Source organism: Balaenoptera musculus, chromosome 8 (genome assembly GCF_009873245.2).
Source record: "Balaenoptera musculus isolate JJ_BM4_2016_0621 chromosome 8, mBalMus1.pri.v3, whole genome shotgun sequence".
In the NCBI taxonomy this organism is placed as follows: domain Eukaryota; kingdom Metazoa; phylum Chordata; class Mammalia; order Artiodactyla; family Balaenopteridae; genus Balaenoptera; species Balaenoptera musculus.
The window spans coordinates 62,388,520-62,410,650 of NC_045792.1; the positions used below are offsets into that span (position 1 = coordinate 62,388,520).

The following is a 22,131-nucleotide window of genomic DNA, read 5'->3' on the forward strand; positions in this document are numbered from 1 at the left end:
AGCGGAGAATGAAGAATGAGAAAGAGCCAACAGCCAAGTGAAGAGCTAGGGAAAGAAGGTTCCCCGCAGAGGCAATGGCAGAGAGAAAGGGCCCGAGTGTTACAGGAAGAGAAAGGAGGCCGGGTAGGCTGGCTGGGGCGAGCAGGGAAGGAGTGGCAGGAGCTCCGGTAGGTGGGGGAAATGGGGAGTGAGTGCTAATGGGTACAGAGTTTCTTTTGGGGGTGATGAAAATGTTCTAAAATTGATCACATAACTGTGACTATACTAAAAGTTATTGAATCGTACGTTTTAAACAGGTGAATTATATAGTATGTGAATTGTATCTCAATGAAGCGGTTAAAAAAGAGAAAGGAAAAGTAATAAGGTAGGAGAAGTAGCTGGGGGCCCTTCCTCAGGACCCTTGAAGTCCTGTAAACAACGTGGATCTCATTCTAGGCACGCTGGGGGGCGTTCTCTCCGCCCTCATCCTCCGAATACTCACTGGCCCAAACCCACCCCCTCTCCTCCCTCCTGGCTACAGGCAGCCATGCTCAGGACTAGCGCAGTGAGGTGAGTTGCTAAGGCAGGAACAGGATCTCTCTTCTTCCCCAGATGGGCCAGGCAGAAAGGAGGAGGCAGAGGAGGGGGCAGGGAAGGAGGGAGGGGGCCTCACCTTGGGAAACTGGTAGGAGACCTCAGGGAGGTAAGTGTTTCGGGATGGCTTCCTCTTGAGGGACACCACCACGAAGTACTCAAACAGCTCCCGCTCCTGCCACTCGAGCAGCTCCAGCTCCAGGGTCCGGTAGCTGGGTGCGCGCTTCAGCATGGACTGGATGTGGACCAGGCGCTGCGTGTGGGCTGGGGGCAGGTCACACGTCAGGGACAAGGCCCCCACGTTAGCCCCCTCCACCCCATGCTCAGGGCTCCATCCCCGTGGGTCACCTCTAAGTGCAGGAGCCTAGTCTGACGGCCTGGCCCAACGAGGTCCAGGGGAGAAGTGGCAGGAGCAAGGTGTGTAGCCTGTCTGCCCTGACACAGTCAGGGCCTCCTGGAGCCTCTGGAGGCTGAGCTGGGGCCAACAGACTGCCTGAGCCAGGCAAATCCAGGGATGCATCAACGGCACCCAGCCACCCCTGCCCCTGTGCCAGCAGGACTAGAAGATATGAACATCCACGAAGCCTTCATCCTAGGGCCCCTAACAGTCCTTGGGCTTGGACCCTTTTTCCCTGTCCCCAGGCCCAAAGTCCACTTGCCCACTTGCCTGGGGGACCAGCAGAGGAGGGAAGGAGCAAGCTAGCTCCCACATACTTTAATCATCCAGAAAGGTCTAGGCAGGGCTTCCCAGTAGAGAAAGAACAGAGATTTGCCCAAGGCCCTGTGGAACATGAAGGTCCCAGAACCTTTCCAGGGAGGTGGCAGTTCTCCTTTCTAGGGAGAGGGAAGATGAGTGGCCTCAGAGCCTCCAGAGTACCAGTTTCCTCAGACTTTGGCACATTTCTTCCAACCAGAAGAGGTACTTGTAACCTACTGAACCCACCTCTGACCCTCCAGATTCACATCACTTACCAGGCAAACCTAGCACCCAATTTTCATGGACAACGGCTTGGGAAAGTAAGGCAGGGTCACCAGCCTTAAATTTGGGAAAAGGGAGATGGTTGCATTTAACCTCTCAGGGCTGAGCTCCATGACTGTAGGAATGGACTCCCCTAGAGCTCCTTGCTCTGTTGGCCTCGTATCCTGCCTGCCATCGCCTCTCCAAATGGGGCCACTCTGGGATATTGGAACTGTATGTGCAGAGAAGGGAAGGCTGATTCCCCACAGCCAGGGCAGGAGAGGGTTCCATGCTCTTGGGGAGCCATGCCTCACCTTTGAACCTGTCGTCGGAGTCGCTCTCACTCTCACTATTCTCATCTGGAAAAGTTAAGAGCAGAGTGCATGCTTGCTGAGCCATTGCCCCACAGCAAATGTTTTCTGTGCCCCCCCCCACCCAACTCTTCTCATGAGGGATGTTCCTCGTCCGGGCTCCAAAGGGCCCCTGGCCAGGTGCTGCGTGGCCTGGGGCCAGGGTCCCTCAGAGCTCAAACTGCAGGTGCTAATCTATATACAAACCCCTATCCATCCAGTCCTGATTCGGGGCAAGCTGAGGGCCGAAGTTGGAGGCTGAGCCAGCAGAGAGGCCTATCAGCCTGGAACACAAGGGTCTTGCCTCCAGGAGGCCAAGATTTGAAATGGGAAACAGACCACAGTGCTCAGTAAGTCTGGCCTTTCCTTTTGCCAGATGCAGATTCCCACACCCACTTTCCTATTCAGGGCCTCACAGCCCAAAGTCTGCACTAACCCTTCCCAAGGCTTTCTTCCCTCTTTGGCCCTCCCCTCCTATATGGCCACTTTTTCGCAGGGCTCTACCCTCCTAGGAGACAGGAGGATCCCACGATTGCCCCATGGAAGGGTAAACTGAGGCTACTCCATGCCTCTCCCCACTTCTAATGCCCAAGGGCCCCAGAAACCTGAGCCAGCTCGGGCATCCAGGCCTACCTCTCAGTGATGATGTCTCAATGCTGGACATGGACAGCTTTTTTAACCTCTTCTTTCCCCGCTTGGCATTGTAGATGGAGTTAATTCTTTGGACAAGCTGGGTGAGAAAAGCAGGGAGGGTGAGGCAACCCTAACACCAACTGCCCCTGCTCCTCAGAAGGCTGATTTACAGAGGCCGTCCGTTCCCTTACTGGTACAAGCCTTCTGCCCTCCCTGCACTGGGCCCAGTACTGGTCTCCCTGCTGCACTGGGCCCAGTACTGGTCTCCCTGCTGCACTGGCCCCAAGGGCAGACTGGTGGCTCCCCATCTCCTTGTCCCCTTAGTGGTCTCCTGCCCCTAAGACAAGGACTTTACACTTAGCTCCCCAGAGGAAGGAACTGTGATCAAACTAGACAGGATGGGAGCTCCTGGGTCTCAAGAGTCCCTGAACCAAGTGAGACAAAGAGCTGCTCAGAGGCAATAACAGGAACAAGGACTGAGCCTTTCCCCTCTGGGCTACAACCTGGGGCCCTGGCAGGAAGGAGCTAAATTCCCAATATACCCAAGCATTGTTTGTAGGCTAAAAATACCACTTGGCTAAATCCTGCTGCTTTGGGCTGGGGATTTGGGCCTGGCTGCCTATGTGTGCAAATCATTGCTGAACACTCTCAATTCTGAGAGTTATAGAAAGGAAGACCCATGTTTGAATCCTAGGTCCTTCAAAGCCTGGAGATGTTTCTGTGTACACAGAGACTTCGCGCACCCCACACTCACTAATGGGGAGCTTCTTAAGGACTGTTTCCATCCTCCCAGTGGCGTGGAGCACTCCCTGGGGGCCAGGCTAGCCTGTTTTCCCCTAACATCTGCACAGCATTAATCACTTAGTGCATCTTCATTGATAAGAGAAGGAAATTAGCCAGATGAAAAAGAAAGGCCAGTGCCTGGACCTGAAATTGATTTCAGGAGAATTGAGGAAGCAGGCCCAGATTAGGGAGGGAGGGAGGGAGGGAGGGAGGGGGAGAGAGAGAAGAGCCACCGCCTGCCTGCCCACCTGCCCAGCCCCAGCCAGCTCCAGCTGGGGAGGCTACCTTGGGAATGCGGCGGGCCCGGCGGCTGGACAGCAGTTCACTCGTGGTGCTGAGGCTGTCCTCATTGAGGCTGGAGGGTGAAGATGGCAGGCTCAACTGAGCCAGCAGCAGCATGTCGTCATGGCTGTGCCTCTTGGGTAATCGTGGCAGCCGGTGGCTCTTCCTTTCTGACCAGTTCCCACTGCGTAGGGACTGGCTGCCGGGTTTCAGGGAGAGCTGGCATGGGAGAGGGGACATGGGAGAAGGACTCAGCACAGATGCCTTGGCCGGCACCTGTCTGCTGGGACCTGGACAGAGCAGCCACAGGCTGGCATCCCAGACTCCTCCAAATCCCACCTGGAGTTTCCATCTACCAGGGTTTCCTCTTTTAAGAGCTCAGCTGCTGAGCAGCAGGTCAGGGCTAGATTAGATACTTGCTTCCACAAAGGAAGCTTAACTACTTCTTCCAGAAAAAAGAAAGCAGAGACCAAGAAAACTGGGCTGTCATCTGAGTGGAAAAAGAAGGCCAAGCGAGAATTCTGCGGGCCCCTCCTGAGCTCTGGGACAAGGCTTAGACTCTGCTCATTACTGGGTGTGGTCGACGGAGCCAGTCTTCCCCACTCAGCCCCTGAGTTAGTCCTAAAAGGCTTCTCTAGCAGAGGCCAGAATCTACATGTCAAGTGAGCATGCCAGCCCTGCCCACTTCTTCCAGGGAGAATACAGGGCTCTGACCACCAAAGCCTGGCAAGGCAGGCCTCGGAGCCAGTGGCTCCCTCACCTACATGGTCCTGGGCTGCTCCCATCCCTGCCCGGATCTACTTTCTGCCTCCCTCTGGCTAGACTGACACCCTTCAGCACAGGGCACCTTACTCTCGGCGGATCCTGCTCACTACCAAAAAGGCAGCACCCCTGCAAACTTGGCATGCCTTCCACCTGCCGTCTGAATCTGGCATTGCCTCTCATCACTCTTCAGCAAGTCCTCCTCCCCCCCCCATCCCCCAATTTCCCCTTCCCACCCAATCAGTCTGGAAATACAAATTCAATGGAAGCTTATTTGAACAGAGCATATTAGAAAGGTAAATCTTTTATAAAAAGTCACATCATTCCAAAGCCAGAAGAAATAATTTTTATATTCTCTAGCCAGTGTTATAAAATATCTAGGAGAGCGGCTTCCCTGGTGGCACAGTGGTTAAGAATCCACCTGCCAATGTAGGGGACACGGGTTCGAGCCCTGGTCCGGGAAGATCCCACATGCCGCGGAGCAACTAAGCCCATGTGCCACAACTACTGAGCCTGCGTGCCACAACTACTGAGCCCACGTGCCACAACTACTGAAGCCCACGCGCCTAGAGCCCGTGCCCCGCAGCAAGAGAAGCCACCGCGATGAGAAGCCTGTGCACTGCAACGGAGAATAGCCCCCACTCGCCGCAACTAGAGAAAGTCCACGCGCAGCAACGAAGAACCAACGCAGCCAAAAATAAATAAATAAATAAATATATAAATAAAATTTATTTTAAAAAAAAAAGATCTAGGAGAGTTAGAGTTGCTTGGGTAGGTCCAAGATAGGATCTCCATCCTCCTGCCTCCTGCCCACCATGGACAAGGCCAGAATGAGCTACAGTCTAAGAGCTTCCTTCGACTCTTCACCTTTCTTCTCATTCTGCCTCTATCAGTCCATTCCTTGGAGATTCATCCATTCAACCATTTACTCAGTGGGAGTGGTTCCAGGTCCTGGAGACACCTGTCTAGTTCTCCAAATCAGGTTCTTAGGCCTACGCCTGTCCCCTAAGTGCCAGTGCTGAGGTCAGTTCTGCCAGAGCTGCAGAATACCAAGACTCCAACCTGGGCCCTGTCTTCCCGTTTCCAGGAAGGGGAGGAGAAATAATGATTAGACAGGAGACTACAGGGGCTCCTGCCTTAGTTTTGCAGCTCAGAGCTCAAGCAGTGAAGGGAAGAAGGTGGGACAGGGTGCCCCTAAGAGCACATCTCGATTGTCCACAAGCATATCGACACGGCAGAAGTCCCTGAGTGCAGAGCTCTTCCCTGACGTCATCTTCGCCTAGCACTAGTGAGGCAAAAAGCCTGAGCGGAAGCTGGCCCACGCCTCGTGCTGACCCTACAGACCCAAGTCAGGGCTGCTGTTACCTGAGTGGGTGGGTTGTTGTACTTCCTGTCCTGAGGACTCCACATCCTGTGCAAAGAGTCCAAGGAGTTCTCAGACAGTTGCTGGGATTTTCGTCCTGCTCTTCGGCTCTTTAAGTCCACATCCTCATATGGATTCTCCTTGGGCAGATCTCCTGCAGAGGAGGAAAAGTTAGAGAAGGAGGCGAAGGGAAGAAGGAAACACACACACACACACACACACACCCACACACACACACACACACACACACACACATAAACAAGCAGAATTCCTGTGAGCCAAAGAGAGTGGCTTCTGCCTGGCCCTTCAGCTCATGAGTCATGCAGCTGCCCGTCTGCAGTGGGGAGGCTACAAACAGATCCTGGCTCCGAGTCCAGAAGCTGAACCCCCCACCTCCAGTTCAGCTCAGCCTTGCCTGGCCTCTGCTTTGTAAATTCAGGGATTGCACAAGACTGGCTCAGCCACCCATGCCTGTGCCCAGCCAGAGGACAAAGCCAACACCAGGCGTCTCTCCTTGGCTCCAGTCCCTTTGCTGCGAAAGCCCCAGAGATATACAGTTCAAGGTAGGAAAGGCTTTCAGAGGTCACACGGCTGTCCCTTCACCCGCTGCTCCCTGAGGACCACTTCTGGAGATGGGCATGGAGGGAACTCTGCGAATGCTAGGGAGCCGGGCTTCACCAGGCCTCCCTCCTGCCTGTACACTGTGCCACAGCTCTTTCAGGACAGGGCTTTTGTCTGGTCCACTGAAGTAGTGAGCCCTCAGTATTATTTGTTCAATGAACCGCTCTGACTACAGCGTCACTCCGCTTCCTCCACCACAGACCTCAGCAAAAAGACAATGGTCATCAATCCCCTTTTGGAATAAACTCTCCTGCTATGACACATGGGAGATGTGAAAGGCCTGAAAGGAGTTTGGGCTGGAGGGGTGGGGTTGGTGGGGAGTTCTTGTTTCTCTTCTCAGGACTCAATTCTAAAATCCCTGGCAGTAGGCACTGTATTGGCACTATGAGAAAATCACAGAAAGTCCAAAGTATAGTCCCTGCCCTTGAAGAGCAACCCCTTCCCACAAGCCATGCCCTCCTGCCTCTTTCCTGCCAACACACACCTGGACTTTTCTAAAATACAATACTATCATGAGCAGGGTCAGTCCTGGAACCACAGTCGTGCAGCAGAATCACAGTGGTGACAAGGTCCACGGGGACAGTGAGTAAATACTGCCCTCTACTGCCCTTCGTCTTGTCTTTCCTTAGCCTCCCCTCGGTATCAAGGCCACTGTTTGGGACGCAGGTACCAGTGGCCAGAACGCGGCTTTGCTGGAGGTGGCACACAGGAAGCTGCTAGCAGGGCTCACTCCAGCTTCTCCGATCAGCAGCGGGATTGAGCTTGGGTGATCACTGAGCCCCAGGGATGCCTGCCCATGCCTCCCACCATAGAGGAGTTCAGATGTCACTTCTCAGGGAGCAGACAGAAGAAAGAGCCATAGACTAGCCACAAAGGCCACTGGGTGTGTAAGCTTTCCCAGGATAGGACACAGCAGAAAAACCAAATCCCTACATGCTTCTTCCAGATTTTTCCATTTCCAAAACCAAGATCTCCCCCAGTTGTGGTATCTACTTATTACTATCATGGAAAACCACCATGAACTTAGGAAATGCCTTTACAGAGGTGTAGGGGGGAGGGATGGGGGGGGCTGTGAAGGGGGGATTTCGGTCACAGCTAATTAGACTGCCATGGGAGCAATACAAATCTCTGTAAACTTATGAGTCAAAGATGGGTCAAGGAAGGATTTGGGACTGAATTAAGTGATTCCCAACACCAGCAGAGTCCCCAGCAATTGAACAGACGTTTTCCTGTAACACAGTCATGCTATGAAAATGACTTGTCTCCATTCCAGAGCCCTGACTAAGCAGAGCTGGCCCAGCAACCCTGCCTCCAGAAGCCAAATATGAAACCTGGCATCCCCTGCATGTTTTCTCCAGCCTACCCCACTGTGGGCACTTAGGGAGGAATCAGGATAGACTCTGTAAGTCTTGGTCCCTCTCCAACATATATCCTACAGCAGTGAGGTTGGGGGACCAAGGACTGGAGAAAGCCAGGACATAGTCTTCCTGATCCTGTGAAACAGGACAGAGCAGAAGGGGTCAGGAAGAACAGCTATTCCAGGCTCATCAAATCCAAACTGCTTTGGGCTGGATGACCAGCCAGAGTCCTTATCATCATCCCCCAACCTATAGGACGACTCTGTCTCAACTCCTTTAGAAGAGTTGCTCCAAACTACTGACACTTGGGGCTGGATAATTCTTGTGGTGGTGGACTATCCTGTGCATCTGTAGGACGTTTAGTAACAACCCTGGCCTCAACCCACTAGACAGGTGACAGTAGCATCCCCAGTTGTAACAACCAAAAAAAAGTCTCCAGACACTGTCAAATGTCCCCTGAGCAGATGGGTGGATAAATGGATGATGGGTGGATGGGTGGACAGATGGATGATGGAAGGAAGGAAGGAAGGAAGGAAAAGGGAAGGAAGGAAGGAAAAGGAAAGGAAGGGAGGAAGAAAGGAAAGGTGGATGAGTGGATGGGTGGATGAAACTGTACCCCCATCCCCACCCACGCCATTAAGAACCACTGCTTTAGATAGATGTTTCTAAACTTCCTAATAGCTTCTGAGTGCCATGACGTGAGTCCCAAGGCAAACCCTCTTTTCCTCCCTCCTTCACTCTTTCTCCTCTCTCCCTTCTTTCTTTCCCCAGAATCAAAGCTGTGAACATTAATATAAAATCCAAAGCTCCGGACTTCCCTGGTGGCGCAGTGGTTAGGAGTCTACCTGCCAATGCAGGGGACACGGGTTCGATCCCTGGTCCGGGAAGATTCCACACGCCACGGAGCAACTAAGCCCGTGCGCCACAACTACCGAGCCTGCGCTCTAGAGCCCGCGCGCCACAACTACTGAAGCCCTCACGCCTAGAACCTGTGCTCCGCAACAAGAGAAGCCACCACGATGAGAAGCCCGCGCACTGCAATGAAGAGTAGCCCCCGCTCGTCGCAACTAGAGAAAGCCCGTGCGCAGCAGCGAACACCCAACACAGCCAAAAAATAAATAAGAATTTTTTTAAAAAAGTTAAAAAAAAAAAAAAATCCAAAGCTCCAAGAAATAGATGCAGGAGACTGAGGCCCAGGGAAGTAACAGATGCACATCAGTGATAACCTGGGAACTGAAAACAGTTGGGAACACCAGGCTCTCAAGCCCAGTGTTGCCTCTGGAAACTAAATTTCAGGAAAGCCTTAAATGCCTGCTCCTCCCGACTGCCCAGCCCTAACGTCAGCCTCTTTCTTCTCCAGCAAGGTTAACATCCTCTCTGATATAACCAGGCCACTAATCATTTCTCCAGGAAATGACGGCTGGCCCTGGCCCAAGCCCTGCCTCCCAGCCTTAGCTTGGGCCCTTCACAGCCCCCGTTCACCTATTACTCTCAGCTTCCTGGACTGTTCTGACTACCCTTCTGGAGCTGCCTCACGGAGACACTCCCAGCCATCTGTCCAGGTGGTAAGGGTGCCCAGGGGATGGGGATGTGCAGAGACCAAGCAGTCCCCGAGGCCTAGAGCCACTAAATGGAATCTGCTGAGAGCAAATCGATCCCAAAACAATGGCTCAGAGCTGGGAGAGGAGGAGGGCTGGAGAGCCGGGCTCGGAACCTTCTCTGGAGGAGCAGAGACACAGTGAAGCAGAAGAAGCTGGAGCCGAGGGGAGAAACCTGGGGAAGCTTTGGCAGGGACATGGATGGGAGACCGGAAGCCTGGCAGACCTCAAGACTTTCACCTGCATTCTTGCCCACGCAGCTTCCTCGAGGGCGCTCCACGCTGCCCTTGGAGAGAGAGAAGAGGTAGGCCCTCCTCCCCCGAGGCCTGGCCTGAGCAGCTCCATCTCATCAAGCCCAGCTGTGGAAGCCAGAGGTCTCAACCTTTCCCAGCTTTGCTGATGAGACAAGGGACAGGGGCATCGCCAAGAATTTCTGCTTTGCACTCTTTTAAAGGCGCTGGTCAGAGCCCAGACTTATCATATGGATCCTCTTGAAGGGAGAACCCAGTCCCACCTAGCCCTGCCCCCACTCCTCCCCACGTCTCCTTTGGTCACTAACCACAGGTGCCAAGCACCCCACCCCCCAACAAATGCACAACTGGAAGAACCAGTTAGAGAAGGGGTGTGTGTCTGTGCACAAGCACTGAGAATTTCCCCGAACGGAATCTTTAGCTTCCCAGACCACACCCATGGCTAGGGCCATGGGTCTGCAGCTTCCCTCCCCAGCCCTCTCCTGCTTCCAACCAGCTGTTTCTCCTGGTTCTCAGCCTCTTCCCCTCCCTCGCACAGTGGAGACAGGGCCAGATTAGGGGCCCAACTCCCCCGACAATACATAGCACATCAGATGGGGAGCTCTAAGGGGCCAGTTGTTACCACCCTCCGAGGTTGGACAACATTTACCAACTGCCCGGGCACCGTTCCCTGGACTGCACCTCTGGGCGGCAGCCTCTATGCTGTTAGATGTCTCTGTCTCCCAGCCTTGGGACAAATGAGAGAAGAAGGCAGAAAGAGCAGAGGCTCAAAAAGCTTTGCAGTAAGGCTGACTGGCTCCGTCCCCAGCTCCCACCCCGCTCAAGTTCCTGGAAACTCTCCCTCAGCCCCAGCTAGCTGATGGGAGTGGGAATCTCTGCAGGAATGCAGCCCAGGCTCCTTGGTCAGGCGCCGAGGCCACTCCACATAACTCTCTAATAAGCTGCTTCCTTGGGTGCATTTTTAACTGTCAGGCTCAGAACGCAAACGATTATAAGGCTTTGTAGGATAGCAGCATCTTCCAGAGGCAGATGTCAAATTGGACAGGCGAGAATTAACCAGCCCCACAAAGCAACATGGCAGTAACTTTATTTCTGAACCACTCTATTGCAAATTAGCAAGATAACCTCAGCCTGCTTTGGAGTATCTCACCCCAGTTCCCAAGGTGTCGTGCCTGGCATGGGAAGGAGGCTAGCACACTCCCCAGGGCCCCTCGTTCAGGTCCAGGGCTCACGGAGAAGACGTGTTAGTGTCTGGGCCAACTGGCCCTCAGCCTCTTACAGACCAGGAACTCCAGACCAATGGGCTGGTCCCCGAGACAAAGACTCAGCACGGGAGCTCTGGCCCGCGCCCACCTCCTGCCACAGCCCGATTATCACACCCCCAGAACAAAGCTCCGTCTGGCCCTGGGCAAGGGAGGCAGCACAAGAAAGAGCTGGATAGTCCCAACCCGAGCACCTCAGCCTCGCAGAGCACAAGCTGGGCCAAGAAGACAGAGAAGGCTCCCAGGAAGTCAGGCACTGGTCAACCGGAGGCAAAAGTGAAAGTGACATTCAGAGTTCAGCAACAAGGGCCCCCCACCAGAGCCTCTACGGGGGTGGGTCCAAATTCTTGGGCCTGTCGCCAGGGAAGGAGAAAGGGTAAGTCAACCAGAATCTGAGAGAAAGAGAGATATTCTCCCTTGTATTTCCCTCTAGCCTCCCTGGTCAGGTCTAGAAGTTCAGACGGGGCTGCTAGGGGGACACTGAAGAAGAAAAACGTGCCCAGGGCACTGAACAACCGGAGACGCTGAAGCCCGCCCTACCCTCACACCACAAGGGCAACGCAAAACACCCAGGTGCCCTCCCTCCTCCCTCCTCCCCATCCCTCTCCCCCCACTCTCTACACAACGCTCCAAAGACCCAGAAGCTAGCTGAGCAGCTAAGGAACATGCCCCAGCCCCAACCCCAACCTCACCTCGTACCAGCCCTCACCCCTAGCTTCCGGCTCGTCCAGCTAAGAAGCAACCAGGCTGCTCCTCTATTTTCTTGCCTCCTCGAGCAACATCTCAAAGTGGCCGGAAGTCCCCTCCACTGAGTGAGGAGGCTGAGGCTCAGATACGCTAGCCTCCCCCCTTCCTCTTCTAACCTGACCTCAGGACGCCCAGAGAACGGTTCCGTTGCCCAGAACGGTGCCTCCAAAATTCTCACCACCCGCCGTGCCCCACACACACCACACACCGTCCCCAAACAACCCCGAACAGAGCCCTGCAGTTATGGAACTCTGGACAGGGAGAAAAGGTTGAAGCAGCCCTTTCTCTGTTCCAGCTCAGCTGATGCAAGAACATTCCCCCGCATGAGATCCCTGGGCAGCACAGAAAGGCTGCAAAGCCTCCTCCGAGAAGAGCGAGCAGTGAGGCCCCAGCGTCGGCAGCGCCTGGATCCTGAGCGGGGGCAGCTGAACACTGGAGTCTGCCCTGTCCCCTGCAGCAGCCACACCGGGTGCTCCCAAGGGCCCTGGGCAGCAACGACACGTGACAGTTCCTCTCAGACTGGAGGAAATAGACCTGTGCCCTGCTCAGGGTTGGGAGGCAGATGGGGCTGTGCCCCTGATCCCCACAGCTCTGGACCTCAGCTCTGGGCGACCGTGCATACAAAGCTTTTTCCCAGTAGTAAAGGAAGAGGCCTCCCTCCCCAAACCCGTTTGCTGTTCTGGGGAATCTCGTTCCCACAGTCCTTCTGATATGACCGAATTTCGGACGGCTACATACTGTACACTCCCATCCTGGGAAAACAGTGCCTGTGTGGACCTGAGCACTGATGCTGGCTTCCCAGAAATCCTGGCCCAGCAAGTCGTACGGAGAAAACTGGGAAACTGATGGCTCCAATCAAATCAGGGAATAGAGGACCCTCTCTTCCGAAGATTCCACAGTCTTATCTGGAGGGTTCTCCACTAGGGCCACTCCTCTCTGTATCATGCTCACTAAGACTATGTTCTTCAGCCCCCAACCCCGGCCTAAGGCAGAGATAAGAAAGAGACAGAGATGAGGGCAGGAGCGGTCAAGGGCAAGGGCACTTGACCTTCCTTTCTCTTCAGAGACCTATGCTGAGACACACGCTTTACTTGAACAAAACTGAAGCCCCCACTGAAGAGAACGAGGCCAGAATTAAAATAAAGGCCAAAAATAAACCCAACCCAGCCTAGACAACGGGCTTTTTGCTGTTGCTCAAACACAAGTTTGGCAACACAACATTCTCCCAGTTGTTGGAGGGCCATTCTCCACGGTGTCCTACATTTCTGACCTTCTGAGCAAGAGGAATTAACGGTTCCAGACTATCTTTTCAAAGATGTTTATAGAGCAAACAGCCTTGGAAGACAGTGTCTCCCTCCAGGGCAGAGGCAGATTTGTTTGCTGACCAGAATAAAAAGGATAAGGTCTCCTTATGGGGCAAAGGTTTGCTAGCAGCCCCTTGAAAAGCTTGGGGTTTCCTAAGCTTGAGGTTCCTCAGCTGGGATGCAGACCCACCACGTGAGCAGCCTCTACCTGGGCCTCCTCCCCACTGCTGCATGGGACTGGCGAGCAAGGGGAACCCATGTGAACATCAAGCTCACGTGGCCTGCTGTGCCATGAGTAACAAAGTCCTTTGTCTGTGATCCAAGTGTCTGTGTCTTCTGCCAGCATCTGTGAACTGGGGCAGGCTAGACTTGTTAGCTTGCAAGCAGAGTGAAATCTCAGATACTTTCACAGTTCTGACACCACTTACTTTAAGGGAAGAGTAGGTGAGATACATATTAAGGACCAGGCATTGTGCTAGGTGCTTTGATATATATTTTATCTCATTTAATCCTAACAATAATCCTGTGAAATGTTATTACTATTGTTATTGTTGTTGTTACCATCAAAATATCATCATCACCATTTCATAAGAGAAAAGGTTCCAAAAAAGTTAAGTGATTTGCCTAAGGATACACAGCTAAGAAAGGGCACCTGTTGGACTCCAAAGCCTTGCGAAAATAAAAGGAAGGGATGATGTGGTTTCCCCCTTCTTGTGGTCCCAGAAGCCCTTTGGGTTCCGATTCATTCAAGGCCAGGCTTTAATCTCTTAGCTGCTCAGTCTTTTAAGCTGCTTTCTCTGATGCCCGTTTCCTGGAGAAGTTCCAGAAGCTGGGCCAGGTCTGCCCACAGCGAATGAAGTGGAACCTGGAAGTGCCCCTCCTGCAGCCATTCTTCTGCAGCACCACAGACAAGCCAGCCCGCCACTCTACCCCTGCTTACCCACAATATCTTCATAGGCATTCTCTTCTAAAGTGCTTTTGGATCCAAACTTGGGTTGGCTCTCAGTACCATTCTCAGTGGGAGAAGAGGGGTACAGGGACTGGAGACTGGATGCATCCTCAAACTCAAAGGATTTTCTGCGGATAACAAAGAGTTTGAGTCATTCCGGCGGAACCCGACTCCTGCTGCCCTGGTGGGGAATGGCCAAGGGCAATAGCAAAGACCGGAGGTCCTCCTCACAAAACCAGCTACTGAGCAAAGCATCAAGATGGATCCAAACTTGCCATCCAAATGAAGAGACAGATGGTCTGAAAGGCCCCAGCCCCGGTGCCTGCAAATAATACCAATAACAACTACCACAGCTGAAAGGGATGTTACGTGTCAGATGCTGTGTCATATGCTCTACACATGTTAGCCCACTAATCTTCACAATGCTGCTACTAGGTATCGTGCCACTTTAACACTGATTAGCTGGAGGCTCAGGGAGATGAACAGATAGAGGTAAGACTCGCCCAGGATGTCTGACTCCACGGTCTGAGCTTTCGACTTGGGCCTCCAAGCCCCGGAGAACATCATTTTTGAGAAGTATCTACCGTTACCAGAGGAATTGAGTGCCTCACCTGCTCTTAGAGTCTCACATCATGCCTGTATCCGAGCAAGGTCTCCGGCACTGAGTAGGCAGTAAGGGCTCAACATTGGATGGGTGATGCTCAGGGCTGTTTGGGGGTTGGGGAAGCAGCTGGTGGTGGATGGTTTGTTGAAACAAGAAGGCGCTGAACCCTCAAAACAAATCACACCACTTCTGAGGTAGAACTAGGAGGGGGCAGTTGCAGCCAGCAGCTACTTCCATGACCCTGCTTCCCTTCAGCTCGTCACCTGCTCCTTTCCATCCCCCAAATAACCTTCCCTTCTACTGCAGAATTTCAAAACCACAGCTGGTTAGCTTCTCAGACACCCTGAGCCCACAGTACCCTCTACTCCTCCCCTTCATCAGGGAGGTTCTTCCCTTCAACATCTAAGGCTTGGTCCCAGCTGCACGCTCTCCCTCTCCAAGGCAGGTCCCTCCCAGGGAGGGAGAGAAGGAAGTGCACTGACTGAATCCATCCTCTCACCCATTAACACCTCCCTCATCTTTGGGAACCATTAGACCTTTCAGCTGATGCAGTCTTTTCTCTCTTGTTTAATGAACAACACCCCAAGGGCCCTGGGGTGCAAGTCAAGGACTAAAAGTGTCCTAAAGGCCACATCTTGTTCTCAGCTTGCCTGGCTACCGTGCAGCCCTCGACACAGACAAACACCTCACATTGGCCCTCTCCTCCCTCCCCTCTGTGACACGGTCCCTCCTAGTTTTCAACTGCGTCTCAAGCTCCTGTGAGGGATCCCCTTGTCTGCTTGCCTCTTCAATGCCACGGTCTCAGAGTCCTGTCTTCAGGACTCTCTTTCTCACTCTGCACTTTCTGGGGCCCCAATATTGACGACCATCACCATATCTACCATTTCTACCACGATGACTCCCAGATCTCTCTGTCACTGGCCCAGACTTCTCAACCAGCTAAATACCCAATGGCTGAGCACAGTGGTTCCTGAATGTTGGCCCGCAGACCACTGCTGGTCTGAGAGCAAGCTTTCACTGATGTATACAGTGGAGTCAACATCTTATGCAGGCGGTTCTCAAATCAGCAAAGGACACAAGTCACGTTCAGCCAAATTATCCTCGAAAATCCCTCAGGAAGGTTCCATGTCGAGGACCAACACACTGTCTTTTATTATAACTGATATAGTCAGTTAAAAACAGATTTCTTTTTCTTTGGTTGAATAGCAGAAATATATGGCTTGTATTTTTTTCTTAAATAAAGAAGTATATTAAATACAAGAATCGTACCTGGCACAACAGATACAAACTTACTATTTCATGCTCCTCAGGGGAATACGCTCACTGTGTGGAAAGGCAAATAAAACAGCCTGTGCTTTTTGAACTGTTTTTCTTTTTTCTTTTTTTTTCTTTCCAAGAGCACAGATTTAAATTTGCTGTTAATTCTTACTGGAAGTGACTCCACCATATATGGTATATGTGTGTGTATGTATTATAAATGTAATGTGTGTGTATGTGTAGAACCTTCAGGTTGATGTAACCTCCTCCCATCCCCTTTTTTCACCTAGCTAAATGCTTCTTGCTCTTCTAAATTTAGCTCAGCAACTCCCTCTCTGAAGAGGCTTCCCCCACTCCCCACTCAGATGCCTCTTCCTCTGGGTTTCTGCAGCATCCCAACCCAGAGGTGGATCAGGGCACGCAGCACAGCATCTATGATTTATTTATACATCTACCTCCTGCACCAGATCACCAACTCCTTGAATGGAAGAGCCACATCTTATGTGCCCCTGTGTCCCCTTGACCAGCACTAAGCCTTGGTGCACAGCAGGCTCTAGACAGATATTTCTAGAAACAGATGACTAAAGACAAAGCAAACACTCTTGGCAGGCTTGACGTAAAGAGTCCGTGAGCATGCTGAGGTGGGCCAAAACATGGGATTACCTTTAGCCAAGGGCTCTTCTGCCTCATGAGTCTGAACCTTTGTGATGTCTTCCTCTCTGCACATGGCAGGAAAGTTTCTATATGAGATGGGATATGCTGGATGGAAGCCTGAACTATGGGGTCAGATTGAAGAATCTCCAGAAGCCAAACAAACCTGAATGCCCACCTGACTCTGGGTTAGAAGAGAAAGGCAATGAGGGGTAGGAGGACAGGCCTTCCAAAGAAAGCTGGCTCCCAGCCTACTCCAATTCAGAGAACAAGATGCCTGTCATCTTGCACCAACTCCAGCTGCTCCAGCTCCCAAGTCACTAAAATTGTGGAGATGGCCCGGGTACTCCAGTGTCAGGAATACTGAGACTGACCAGGAAACCAATGTGACCAGGTCCTTCTTGGACATGGCCAAGAAGCAGATCAAATGTTCTTTCTCTCCTTTTTCCATCAGTCTCCCCTTTCAGGATCCAAAGATCCCCTCTTCATATAAGCCCAGGGTTCCTGTATGGCCACGCAGCCCTCAGGAAAGAGGAAATCATGTTAAATGTGTCAACACTTCTGTGTTAATGGTAACATGCAATATTTAGATAATGCTTCAGTCAAAGAAATAAATCTCTAGCTGGCATTTCAGGTAGTTATGAGGCTAAGATCTTACTAGTCCTCAAGGAACTGCCAATTCTATCTAAAAGTAAGGTGGCCCTACCCTTCCCACAGAGGAAGTTCCAACAGGGCTCTACCCCAAAGGCCAAACCCAGCCAGCATGTTCAGTACACAGCATTTGGAAGAAGCGCTTTCACCCTCCCACTCACGTTGAAGTATACTTACCCCGCAAGAGCAGAAGAACAGTCAATCTTTCTCACCTAGCTCATGCTTCACCTAACATTATTTGGTGCTCCAGAATTTATAAAGCACTACTGACTGTGACCCACAACTAGAGTCTGCTTCTGCATCCTCTACTGACAAGAAAGCCGCCGGGCCCAGCTCTATGTCACCGGAGGGGCATTCGTTACCTGCTCTGGGACTTGCGGTGACCGCGCATGTCCTTCTTGGGTCTCCGGGTGACTGGTGGGGCTGGGGTGGAGGGCAGGGGGGGCGGAGCAGCAGGTGTGGGTGAAGGAGGTAGACCATTGCTTGGCTTACTCTTGGGGTTCTTGTCAGCCTCATATTCAAAGGTGCGCTTGGGTTTGGGGACAGGGTTCACAGCGGGATCAGGGGAGCTCTTCGATGGCAGCAGCTGGGAGGCCAGGCTATTTCCAGGGGTCCCCGGCTTAGTGGAGCCACTACCTTCCCTCTCCGGGGGTGAGCCCGCCTCCCCCCCAACGCCAGCCACTCCTCCTGCCCGGCTGCCAGCGCTCACACTCGCGCTCCCTGTCGGTTCCTCCAAGGTGCCCAAGATCTCAGTCTTCCTTCTCCCTCGGTCTACACTGTAGCAGCTGCTGGGGAGCTGGGGAAGCCCCCCACCCGGCTGCTCCTTCAGGGCCTGTTCAATTTTCTGGATCCGACTCAGCACCGCTGAGCTCTCCTTCCTGCTGCCGTGCCCCCTGAGGAAGGCACTGGGCTCACTCCGGCCTGGCCGTTTCTCCAGACGATAGAAAGAGTCCCGGACAGGGAGTGCCTCTCCCTCCTCCTCGGTCTCAGGGTAGGAACACTCAGAGAAGGTCCTGCTCATCCTCCGGAGGCCCTTGAAGTCGAAGGTCTTTTCTGAGCTGCAGGGGGACGGCACTACACTGGGACAGCCCACACTGGGGCAGCCCTCACTGGCCACCCACTCGCCCCCAGAGCCCTCCCGCTTCTCTCCACAACCGCTCATCCTGGGCGAAGCCTCTCGGCGACCCTCCCATGCTGAAATCTTCTCCCGGATGCCCAGGCTGTGGGCACGGGGGCCAGTGCGGTTCAGAAAGATGCTCCGTGGGCCCGCTGCTGACCCCAGGGACGGAGTGCTCTGGGCGAGGGGGAGGCAAGCAGCTACTCCCTCTACATCCTGGGCTGCCCCCTGGACATTCTCCTTCTGGTCCTCTCTCTTGCACGCTGAAGGGCTTCTGTCCAAATAACCGAAGCTGGTGGCCTTGAGGGGACAGACGGGTGGTGAAGTGTCTGGGGAGGGGGCTTGAGGATTTTGGGGTGAAGGATCACGGGGATGCCAGTCCTTGAGGAGCAGCCGGGAACTGCAGCGGCTTGGGTACCTGCAGGCTGACGTTTCACTGTCACTGAGAGGGTAGATGGGACTCCTCGGTGGGGAGAGAACTGGAGGTGGAGAGACTGACTGAGACCTAAGAGGGGAAAAAAAAAATAAAAAAGAAGAAGAGAAAATGGCAGTGAGTGGCCTGACAACACTGTTTCATTCTTAAAGAGCTCAGCATCCCTTTCCTATAGGACTCGCAAGCTCAAAGTACTGTATGCAAGTAACGGACCTTCCAAGGCTGTCCTCAAGGAAAGAAACAGCTCCTTATCCACAGCAGGCTAAACTCAATGGTCCTCTCTGCCCAATTCATCCCTAGAGACCCTGAGTACTGTCTGCAACAGAAGCCAGTTCTATGACAGGCCAGGGCATCCCCAAAGTCCACATCTGTCAATCAGAGAACAGTAAGATCAGTGGTGTGCTGCTAAATGTTTAACAATCAGCTCCTTGGGCGAGAAAGCATAGATATGTAGCATCTGCCAACTTCCACAGTATAAATATTCCTACTATGGCTGATTTCAAACTACCAATGTGACCTCATTGGATGTGGACTTGGGAAGAAACACTAATGATCAACTCTCATGAACTGTTACAAAGCATCTCCAGCATGCCACTTCCCAAAGTGGCCCCAAATATGCACTCAAGCCCTTTGATCTATCTCCTTGACAAGCCCCATCTCCCCCGAGGCTTCTGCTACTAGACGCAAGATACCGCACCTCAGCTTGGGTCTTGATCAGAACTCAGATTCCTGAAGGTCTCAAAAGGATCAGGAGGGCCCTTCAAGAAAGAATCCTTTCCACGCTCTCAATGAGGCTAATGGGGAGGGGAGACCAACTCCTTCGCAGCTCTAGCCTCTAGCAGTGGCATCGTATCAAACAAGCATCAGCCATTCCCCAGCTCCAAATCAACACCTCGGTCTTAGCAACTATCGGGAACAGTTCTAAATAAATGTTTTTACCTATATTTACTCATTGAATCTTCACAAAAACTCTGTCTTATTATTATACTTTATTATTATCTTCATTTTGCAAATGAAAAACACTGAGGCATACAAAGATCAAATATCTCATTCAAGGTCTCTAGCTAGTACGTGGTGAAGCCAGGACTACACTATACTGCTGCTCTAAAGAGGAAGCAGTGGCCTCTGCCATCTTTGTGAACTGCCCGGCCCCCCAGACATAGGTCAGCAGAAATCCCTGCAGCACTGAGCACAGCCCTGTCTCCAATGTAGCGTTTGTAAGTATCAGGGAACCTCTTAGTCTTCCCTACTAGACCACGATTTCTTCCAGGTGGAGGGACACATACTCAGTGTCTAGAAGGTGCTCAGTAAATGATGAACAAATAAAGACAAGAAAAGGTAAAGGTGAGCTTACCGAAGAGACCCATGGGCATACTTCCTCTTCAGCACACTTTTCTAGTTGTCTACTAGGGTCCTCACTGTCAACTTTCAGAATTTTTCCCAAACCATTTTAGTTCAAAGACAGCAGGGCTTTGCCAACACTGCATGCTACCAAGGCCTACCTGACCCTAATGCTGTGGCCCTCAAAGCCAGGCGGTCCAGCCTCACAGGCTCCAGAGCGCCACGCCATCTGCGGAACGCAGCCAGCTGCCCCTGAGCCAGGCTGCAGTCACTGCTCCATCACACACAGAAAACTGCAGCTCGGGTGAGTCAGGGATTGGCCAGCAATTCCCTGTTGGGTCATAGCCTCTGGCTGCCCCCGATCAACAGGAAACCTCAACATGCTTAAGTTGTTTTTAAAAGGGCAAGTCAAACAAGAGCCCTCCTACGTGTACATGGGCACAGATGAGAGAAATTCGGTGCCCAGCCAAGCCGATGACCAAAGACACTCAGCTCAGCGAGGAGGTGTGAAAAGAGTAAGCCTCGGTACTCCCTAGGGTAGGCAGTGGTAGGGCAACGAGCCAAGCTTGAGCCTGGGGAGAGCCCAACCTACTCACGATAGAGAAAGGCCCAGGCCCCTCACTTTTTTCACAGAACCATGGATGCAAAAGGTCATCAGTCCAGCCCTGGAAGCCAACAAGTGTCCGGGCTACACAAAGGACTCTATGTTTCAGTTATTCTCCGTTGGAGGCGGGAGAAGATGCCTTTTATAGAGGATGACCTTATCATGTGTTTATTCATTTAATAAATACTTAGTGAGCACCTACTATGTGCCAGGCCCTGTTCTACATGCTAGATACAAGAATAAACAAGAGACAAAAATTCATGTCCTCATGAAGCTTGAATTCTAGTCGGTGATGGCCAGTACCTAATGAGACGCAGAATCTTTTAGGAAGCCTTTTCAAACTACATATGCCTCATTTCTCCAGACATTTTGATAAATGCTCCCCTAGCCACGTATCTCTTTAACCCTCAAGGTGAGAATTCACCGGTCCATGAAGCCACCTATGGGAGGGTGGAGGGGTGGGGGGTGGCTCCCATAGGGGGACAGAAAAATGGTGAGAACCTCTGGTCTGTTTGATTCCAGCATGCTTCTGATGATTTCAGAAAGGATGATTCTGTAACTTCCCTCAGTAGTTCAAACATGGAGAAATTCCCACAAGTTAAGAAATTCTCTCCATGCCTAGTCTGCTTTAACTGAGGTTTAGTTTTTCTCCTCTGGTGAAGGATAAAACAGAGAAGAGATGGGTCCTTTCCTTTAAAGGTCCTGGTCTTCGGATCTTTGCTGATCTGGGGCCCAGAGCTGCAAGTGCTTCTCGCCCAGCCACCCCACACAGGCCAGGCCCAATGTGCTCCAGCAACTCAGGGTGAAAAGGGGGCCTGCCTATGCTGACCTGGAGCCCGGGCATACCCCGGTTCATCACAGAGAAGGCAATGTTCACTCACTCTACGATCATAGATAAGGCCCTGCCCTCATGGGGCTCCGGACGCTCACCTGAGGGTAGAGGTCACTGCATCTCTCTACATGTTTCTGATTCTACCTGTTATCAGGAACATGATCATGGGCAAAGCCACACACTCTCTCTGAGCTGCCAGTTTCAATTCCTCAGAATTGTTCTAACTGTATCACAGGGTTGTCGTAACGGGCACATGTGACTATGGATATGAAATGATGTCATACATTGTAACTCATTATTACTGTTAATTATTAGTAATAAGTTTTTCACCAGGTTATCTAGGCCAGTTGTTCTCAGTAGAGGGTAAGAACATCACAGTTGCAGGGTTTAAGTTCCACCACAGCCACTAACAAGTTACATAACTTTGAGCAAATAACTTTCTCTAAGCCTCAGTTTCCTTATCTGTAAAATGGAGGTTAAAAGGACACATATCTCAGAGGATTGTTGTAAGGAATAGAGACAATACACATCAAGTGTTGAGCTCAGTGGCTCACATTAGTACTCAATCTTAGCTTAATAATTACTAATATTAACAAGGAGCTGCCTAATCAGAATAATCACTTGGCAAACTTTTTAAAACAGTTTACCTCTGTCCTTGGATTCTAAACATTTGGGGTGTGAGGGGAAAGGAGTAAATTAAATATGGCCATAAATTCTTTGCAGCTCATGCTATCAAAAGGTTGAGTCTATTCTTCTGCCCCTTGAATCTAGGCTGACCTTGTGATTTGCTTTGACGAATAGAATATGGTGGAAAATAAGTTGTCTCAGTTCCAAACTTGAGGCCTCA

At 52.0% G+C, this 22,131-nt stretch overlaps 1 protein-coding gene across 8 annotated transcripts in view; it reads right to left on the bottom strand.

Annotated features, from left to right (window-relative positions):
* DENND2B (DENN domain containing 2B) overlaps positions 1–22,131 on the bottom strand; it is a 151,076-nt gene that overhangs the window by 16,934 nt on the left and 112,011 nt on the right. For 7 of the 8 annotated variants that reach the window (XM_036860064.1, XM_036860061.1, XM_036860062.1 and 4 more), the window contains 7 exons: positions 17,320–18,579; positions 13,786–13,922; positions 5,707–5,858; positions 3,583–3,798; positions 2,515–2,611; positions 1,846–1,890; positions 653–837 (listed from right to left, as the gene is read on the bottom strand). In XM_036860064.1, coding sequence (XP_036715959.1) covers positions 653–837; positions 1,846–1,890; positions 2,515–2,611; positions 3,583–3,798; positions 5,707–5,858; positions 13,786–13,922; positions 17,320–18,579 — 2,092 coding nt within the window. Of the gene's footprint in view, positions 1–652; positions 838–1,845; positions 1,891–2,514; positions 2,612–3,582; positions 3,799–5,706; positions 5,859–13,785; positions 13,923–17,319; positions 18,580–22,131 lie in introns of those variants that run through there. The other variant, XM_036860067.1, reaches the window with a different exon arrangement.